Source organism: Peromyscus maniculatus, chromosome 11 (assembly GCF_049852395.1).
Source record: "Peromyscus maniculatus bairdii isolate BWxNUB_F1_BW_parent chromosome 11, HU_Pman_BW_mat_3.1, whole genome shotgun sequence".
Classification (NCBI taxonomy): Eukaryota; Metazoa; Chordata; class Mammalia; order Rodentia; family Cricetidae; genus Peromyscus; species Peromyscus maniculatus.
This window is the reverse complement of record NC_134862.1, coordinates 62,691,405-62,699,619: the sequence shown is the minus strand read 5'-3', so window position 1 is coordinate 62,699,619 and position 8,215 is coordinate 62,691,405. Positions and strand designations below refer to the sequence as shown.

Below are 8,215 nucleotides of genomic sequence, written 5' to 3'. Positions count from 1 at the left end.
CCTGTAGGAGTCTACAAGGCTGGCATTGGTGCCTGAAGGAGGGATAGGGACATGTCTGACTCAAGCCTGCCGCTCAGGGGTGAACCTCCTCCCAGCATAAAGCAAATGGCCATCAGCAAGCCCAGGAGAGACGCCTCATGGAAACCAGCCTAGAAGTACCTCGATCTTGAACTTTTAGCTCCGGAATTATGAGACAATAAAGTTCTGTTGTCTCGGCCGTGCCATCCATGGTATTATTTCCACAACCCTAGCAAACCAATGCACTGTCTCATAGACCTGTCGCAGGGACTCAGCTAGACAAAGCACCCAAATCACTCGGCCAAGCTCCTGACTCCCAATGGCCTCCTTTTGCTTTTCCGGCTTGTAAATAGGCAGCCACCTACATTCATCTGGCAGGTGCCAAGGCTGGCAGGTGCCAACGCTTGTAAAACGGAAGGAAAATCCTTGTAAGAGACGAGGAGTTCCAGGACTTAGAGTTCTCACCTCCGCCCCTAAACTATACGGAGCACCTAAGCTGTAAGCGGTGCCTCCCCCAAGCACTTGTGGATTCAACTGTCTTTCAGTAAATATTTAGGGACTAGAGCAAGGAACAGGGAAGACAGTTTCTGCCCGTGTGGAGTCTGACGTAGCAAAGAAGAGATGAGACGTTAGTTTTGTAACAGCATTGGCTTTCCTGGCTTTCTTGTATTATTATTTATTGCTGTTATATGTGTAAGAATTCACAGTCAGTGTCGGGGGCACACCTGCCATGGTGTGCATTTGGAGGCCAAAGGACAACTTTGTGGATCTGTCCTTTACCTCCTAAGCTGCCACACTGGTCATGGTTCTCTTTCATACTCAAACCAGAAGCAAATGGGTTACAAAAGGAGAAAAGGGCTGCCTCGTGATTTCTAATGATTCCCGCCTGATAGCAAACCCTATTTATCACACACTGTGTTTGCTGCACGCCACCCTGTTTTCATGCCAACTGCTTACTGATCATAGCAGAACCGAGACTCTGCTATCATTTCAGATTTACAAGTGAGAACTTCCCCAGGCTCATCCGCCTTGCGAGAGTTAAAACTGGGATTCCAATCCAGGTATTTTTAGCATCAGAATCCAAACTTCTAGGAAGAGCGTGTAGCTGTGACCCTATCAAAGGCAGCTCTTAGACTGTGGCCTTTCCCATCTAGCTACCGCGACCTGGGCTGTGGGCTCAGATGGCTCCCTGTGCCACGGGGTGAGGCTTGGACAGGTGGGATTCATATCTTTTTATAAAACGATTTCATTCTACTATTGCAGTTCAGAAGCAGGGCCTGGAACTTGGCCAAACAGGAGGTAGTACAGCAAACATACAGTTCTATTGTCCTGTGGTGTTTTGTTATAGCAGCTCCATGTTTACCGGCTAAACCATGCCTGCCCAGCTAAGCACGCTCCCACAGAAGCCGCTTCCTCGATGACCTACTTTGCCTCTGGCAACGGCTCTCACTTAGTGGATGTGGGACTTATTTTTCCCTCGGATCCCATGTGTTAGGAAACTCCAGGAGTAGCCCCCAAGTCTCTTACATGTGCAGGAGCTGTCTGTCAGAGTTCAGAAGAGCACTCAGCTACAAAAGCCAGTTCCAAACCAAGCAACCATTAAGGGAGGGAGTGGAAAGCTCATGAGAGAGAGAGGGTCCTTAGACCCTGTCCAAAGAGCAGAAGTCCCCAGGTAGGGGAGACTTCGTGAAGCTTTATAGAGGAAGCTGTTGAGAACTGTGAAGAGGAGAATGAGGAGGAAGAGAAGAGGGGACCTAGCTCTAACCTCACCTCTAGTAGGGAGCAGGGTCCATGGTCCCTTGAAGAGCCTGGCATGTGCCCCTGATGCCTGAGGCCCAGAGATGGAGTCTGATTTCAGTCTAGAAAGTCAGTGATGTGTTATGCTGATTAAGAATCCTGGCTGCCAAACAAAGCCCACTTTCTGCTTGTCAGGCTTAAGTATTCCCAGTGGATGAGCTGTAAGCATCCTTCTCGAAGGCCAGCACAGGGTCATCCTATGACCTGTGGAAGAAGGCAGACCGCAGGGGCCACCCAACCACAGGGCACGGTCCAGGAAGAAGCAGGCACAGCCAGAGTGGAAGTCACTCTCATTGAGGAGCCTTCGAGGAGTGTCTCCCGAGAAACAGGGTTACCAGTGAATGAGGATGCACCAGAGTCCATTCAGGCTGAGCGCTCACAGCCCGGGCTAGCTGGCAGCCATACCAGGCATGATCACTTGATTCTTTACCTCCGTTTACTTCTTCTTCTGCCCCCCCTCCACTCTCTCCCGGTGACAGGAGATAGAGACCTCAGTTGCCGATAAGAAAAGAAGTAGAAAGCAAAACTAGAAAGAGAGAAAGCCATCCCATGCGTTCCCGGGAAGGGTTCTAGCCTGCAGCAGCCCTGTCTGCCATTCATTATTCCCGATCTGTAAACTCGGGATTGGAGGGCATCATTTGCACAATAACCCCCTTTTCATTCAGCTCAAAGGTTTTACCTTTGAAGAAAAATCAACTTTCCATTAAAGCCGGACCTTCTCTGGTCTGGTTTTAATTTGATTTCAATTTATTTGGATTAATAAAGTTTCGTGTATCTCCATCTTTTCACCCCACCTGAAGAAGAAGCCTTTGCCAGCAGTCAGCGTCTCACTCTCCCTCTGTCCCCGCAGCAGGACCTGAGCACCAGGCACAGAGATGTGATGACTAATGCAGCACCTTTTAGGAACACGCCACTGCACAAAGCAAGCTTCAGCTATAAGCAATATGAACCCACGGCGCTTTCAGACGGCCCCAGCTGAACAAACTTCCAAATCATCCCCAGCCTTTTCTCTCCCTGCGTTTTCAAGCCGTAGGTGGCACAAATAAAAATACCACCTGGCATTTGTACAGCACTCCACAGTTTCAAAGCCACTCTCATAACCCACCCCCTACGCAGCCCCAGGCCATTCTCAACCAACCCGTGTCTGTCCACACCCCTACTCTTCCTGGTGGCCAGCCCCGTGCCAGCCACCGCGGGGCAGGGCCACATGCTCCCCCTGGGGAGTCCACGTGTTGTGTGAAGAGGTTTCCTCACAAAGAGTCAGACGGCCAGAAATGTGGGCAGAGAGCGAAGGGCAGCGTGTTCAGGTTTTTGTTTATTATGCTCTCACAGCCTGTGTATAGTAAAGGTGAATGTATTCCACTTTACACAGTAAGGAAACAACTCAGTGCGGACTCCGTCAGCCAAGCGGTTTATATGGCAGGTGAGCTGCTATAAATCTGTTGTGCTCCGTGAGTGACCAGCTAAGGCTACCGTGGTCAGTGCACATGGCAGAGCGGAGGGGGCGGAGGGGTTACGTTCGAGAAATGGACAGTTTATTGACAGGGCCCCAAACCCGAAACTAGTGAGGCCCGCAGTCCCATCCTGGTGTCTCCCCTGGTGGCGCACAGCATCTTGTAGACTCCTTGAGAAGCCACAGGGTTCTCTCCTTTTGGCTTCTCCCTCCTCAGTCTCATGCCAAGTGATAGGGTGGGTGGCACAGGCTTCCGGTGCCAGGCGTGAAGACAGTACCACCCCTCTTGTTTTCACTGAAGGGGTAGGGATTTAAGGAGAGCGGACCGTTGGTCAGTTGAAGGCAAGGGCGGGAAATCGCAGTTCCTGTGCTGGGTCCGCGGAGTTCCGGGCTTGTTCTTGCTAGAAGACCATCCTGCCCGTGGATCTGCTCCTCTTCACCCTTCCCTCTGGGACACGGAGATCTGACTACCATGCTGGCAGCTGGGGGGCTCTCCTGCCCTGCCCCTTCCTCCCCCAGCTCTCAGGCCTTTCCCCTCCCAGCAGAGAGAGTTTCTCTATTATCCAGGACTTGTGGCTCTGCCCAGGGCGTTCGCTTTTTCCCAGCTTTGGTTTCTCCGAGTCCTGGCGTGTCCTGGGGAGAGCACCCGAAATAGAGCCAACCAGCAGCTTCCCAGCTGCCTGACCAAAGAGAAACCGGTGAGAACTTGAAGCAGGGAAAACACACCTCACTGTGGTCTTGGAAAAGCACACCCCTCTCCCCTTCAGATTTGATCCTCCCCAGGAAGGGACACCCTCCCCCGAGAAATTTGGAAGCCATTGTGTGACAGTCATCACTACCAAGACGCTCTTCACTCACTACCTATATTCCAGCTACCCTATGGCACGGCCTTGGGTTCAGAGGCACAGCCTGGCACAAAATGGCCAAACACTAGAGTCTGTGAAAACAAACGGGGTCAGAGGTCACGAGGCAAGCCTGGAGGAAGCGCGGTGGAAAGCATGGCCAAACAGCTCCCAGTCAAGTGCCCCTTGATGCTCCCCCGCGCCTTGGCGTACTTGCGACCAGATAGTGCACGTAGCTTGAACCCAAAGGTGACCTCAAAGGGGCAAGTCAGACTGAGAGGCACAAATCAACCCTCCCCTCCCCCGCCAGAGTCAGCCGCAGAGCAGGCAAGGTGTCCTGGTGATTGTGCTTTTTGAATTCAGGCAGGCTGCTGTAGCTTCTCCTCACTGCTGTGTTTTACCCTCAGTTCTGCTCCTCTTCCTGCTTCCGGCTGCCGCTGCCTAACCACATCTGCACACTGGAACCACTAGTGGAATGGTAAAAACTACCGCTACCTGGCTCCCACCAAACCTCTCAGATTTAACTACTCTAAGCCTAGTAAGCAGTGAGATTGAGAACCTCTGGCTTGGGCCATCTTTATCCGATGCCCACAGGCCATTACATACCCAGGAGCTTTGATTTTGGGGGTTATTTTTCCTTTTATGTTGACTTATGGGTCCCTTCTCTAAATCTATAGGATCAGCATCTCTGAGTGTGGAACCTGGGAATTAGCACTTGTAAGGGGCTTCCAAGGTGATCCCTATCGTTCACGCTCATGTTTAATAATAAATACTTCCTCCGAGAATCACTCCCCATCCATCCAGAGTGCTCAAGTTGTCAGTGACTGAGATCTCCTTAGGCCAGAAGAACAACGCAAACCACAAACCAGAACCACACTAAGTGAACTCAGTGGGACCAACCAGTACGCCACTCAGGGATGGGAAGCCACAGCACCATCCTGCTGCCGGGGCTTGCCTGAGTTCGGGGCCAGTCATCAGCACACTCCATGTGACTGGAGCAAAGGAAGACACTAAATGGAAGTGGCGTCTGAGATGACAAGCTGGGGACGTGGGTGAGGCTTGTAGAGGAGGAAACGAGGGGAGGGGACCGGGAGACATGGAAGCTCAGAGATGAGGTATGCTTGGATATTGCTCTAGATGTTGTAAACATTTCTCTGTCTCATCACAGACCAAAATCTGGGTGAGCATGACAGAAAGTGCCTAAGAGGAGGTACCAGAGCAAGAAGCTCTGCCTTCTGTGAGAAGCAGGGGAGATAGGGTATGTGGAAAGCCAACCACATGGGAAGATCATGTCTGCAGTGTACTACCCAAGACTCACAATTCACACACACACACACACACACACACACACACACACACACACACACACACACACACGAGATGCTCCATGGGAGTACCATAAATAGAACTATCTGCTTCTCTCCACAGACAAACTCACGTGCCCTTGTCTATGTAGCTCCAAAATTCAGGGTACTCAGACTTGGTCCTTTGTACCTCCCATGGGTCACCAGGGTGTCAGGACATCACCATCTGCAGCCTTCCTTCTACCAATAGTTGGCAGGAACTCTAGGCCCCCGAATGAGGGCGCCACACAATGAGTATGGAGCCTTTTTGCCTTGGGATAGCGGAAGTGGTGAGAAAGCCCGTCCCAGCACATCCCCATCACGGCAGGTCCAACTCATATGCACCTCATATCGGACAGCAGCATCGGCATCAGATGCACATTTCATATGTAAACAATGTTTAAAATACCCTGTTAGAGAATTTAATCGTTACATTAATTCTGGCAGCTTTAGCTAAGAATATTTTTGTATCAGGGTGGGGCAAGCTATCTGACCTAACTAGGAATCCCATTTGAAGCTTCAGAGTTCTTACTAACTGTGACTGCCACGGAGCTCTCTAGGTGTGAGGCCTAGGAAATAGGTTTTGTTTTTGTTTTGTTTTGTTTGTTTCTCTCCTGGAGGTTCACACACAGACACCAACATCCACTCACAGGTGACGCTATATACCCCTAGGCGGGCAGTTGGCACTAACACAATAGGACTCAAGGGCCTTCTTAGCCTTGTCTGAGTGCAACCAAGGAAGGAACTGATTCTCTGAGACCAGAATTCAAACCCTAGAATATCTCAGATGGGCTAGGATCCCACAAAAGAAAGTGTCAGCCCAACCTTCCAACACCTACTTTCCAGGGCAGCCCGGCCACGGACTATTTCATTCACTCGAGCTGAAAAGCCCGTGGCTCTTCGATGAGCCCAAGTTGACAAGTGGTGAATTATCTCAGCAGCGCCTCCACCACAGTCCCTGTGATGCAGGTCACCCAGAGTCCAGCAGCTCCCAGGCTCATCTTCCATATTCTGGTCTCTCTGCTGAAGATTCATCCCCCTGTCACTGTAGGAGATGGCAGGGTCAGATTTCTCCTGGATAACTGCAGAGATTCCAAGCTGCTTTATGCCTCCTCCAACAGAGTGTATCCTGGTACATTTCCAAGATACCCCAGGGTACCACACAAGCATTGTAGGAAAGTTTCCACAGCCTGGTGTTCACAGTGATCTTCCCAGTTCATGTTCAGTCTCAAAGGCCAGAGACCAAGAAGGCAGCTATCTCTCAATGGTCAAGAGTGGACCCTTCCTAAGAAAGTATGCCCAGGAAGCAAGCTGCAGTGAGAATCTCAGCCTGAGGTCCCATTCTCCCCCACCATAGTGACAGGGCCTGTATAGGAGGAGGGATAGGAAAGCGTCAGGCACTAGGAAAGCTGTCATGCTATGGGGATTTACCTCCCTTTGCCAAACTGTCTTTCATCCTAAGAGCCCAGGGATGTGTGATGCCATGGGGAGGTGAGGACACAGAATACAGTAGGTGATGGACAGGTTATATGGAGCCTCATTGCACACAAGTCCACTGATGCTACCTTCCCAGGTCACCCCGCTTCTAGAGAAGTTCTTGATCAACTGAAGAAGATTCACAGTCTCTATCTTTCAAAAGGACAGCTCCACTTAGAAGCGATGAGAGAACTCTCCCAAGACCCTTTCTGGAGTTGCAAGTGTAAGGAAGTTCATTGAATTCCTTAGGCTAAGAAGGGACCCCAGACTCTCATATTGGTCCTGTGGAAACAGAAGACACAGCCAACTCCGGGGAATAAGTCCTCCGTCAGAGGTTTGCCTGCCGACCTAGGAATCTGAAATCCCAAAGAGACCTCTCTTCTAAGTTGTGAGGTCCGGGTACTCAGGTTGGGCCACTGGTTTGTGGCAGCGAATCCCTTAAGTGGGAACCTGAGTCTTCTCGCTACTCCTCCCTTGGGTAAAGGACAAGGTGAAGATCAGGAATCCTACTGAAGAGGGTGGGGCGTGGATGTGATGGGAACTGCACTTTTTGCATTATTTACAAATAGCCCGGCACAGTGAATCTGCCTTCTCAGCGGAGAGGATGGAAGGCATGTGAAGGGGCCAGTTACCGGCCCACCCAGAGAAGGATGTCAGCAGCAGTGCTACCTCTAACCCGAACACAAATCTGGGGACGTGGAAGAGAGCCCCAGCTCCAGCAGCTGGGTCCGACTTTGGAACAGCCCTCCATTCCCTCGTTACCCCCAGTCTCCCACCCCAAACCCCAGCGCCTTCCGACACCTATGGCATTTCACGTTAGAATATGGTCTTGGCAGCAAGGAGCAGGGAAAGCCGGTGACTTCCGAGAGTCTCCATCCGAGGTCTAACTGAGCCTCCTCTGGCTCTGGGACAGCAGATCTAAGTACATTTTGGACCTCAGGAACCTGGGGTAAGAGTCTTTCTCCATGAGGCTGTGCACTTTCCCCTGAGCTTGGTCGAAACAAGTCAGGGATGGCTCCTGCACGTTCTTCCTCGTAGCTTCTCGGGTCTGGAAATCGATATTCACCTGGAGAGACAAACAGAGAGCAAGGTCACAGGCCCTCGGAGGCCAAGGTACCCACTGGACAATGATCCCAAGCTACAGAACAACCACCAATGGCAGTATCTCACATCTTCAGGGTCAGGGATGCTTCTCAAACTGCTTTTTATAGGGTTCATTCCTTGGGATTCCAGCAGGAAGGCTGTGCAGTCTGAAGTCCAGATAATCTTAAGTTGTAAATAAGGTA

The 8,215-nt window shown here is 51.1% G+C and overlaps 1 protein-coding gene across 6 annotated transcripts in view; it reads right to left on the bottom strand.

Moving 5' to 3' along the window:
• Positions 1-2,592: 2,592 nt before the first annotated feature.
• Rgs8 (regulator of G protein signaling 8) overlaps positions 2,593-8,215 on the bottom strand; it is a 44,287-nt gene continuing 38,664 nt past the window's right edge. For all 6 annotated transcript variants that reach the window (XM_042258317.2, XM_006979918.4, XM_042258319.2 and 3 more), the window contains one exon: positions 2,593-7,995. In XM_042258317.2, the coding sequence (XP_042114251.1) occupies positions 7,813-7,995 (183 nt within the window). In that variant the 3' untranslated portion in view covers positions 2,593-7,812. The remainder of the gene's footprint in view (positions 7,996-8,215) is intronic.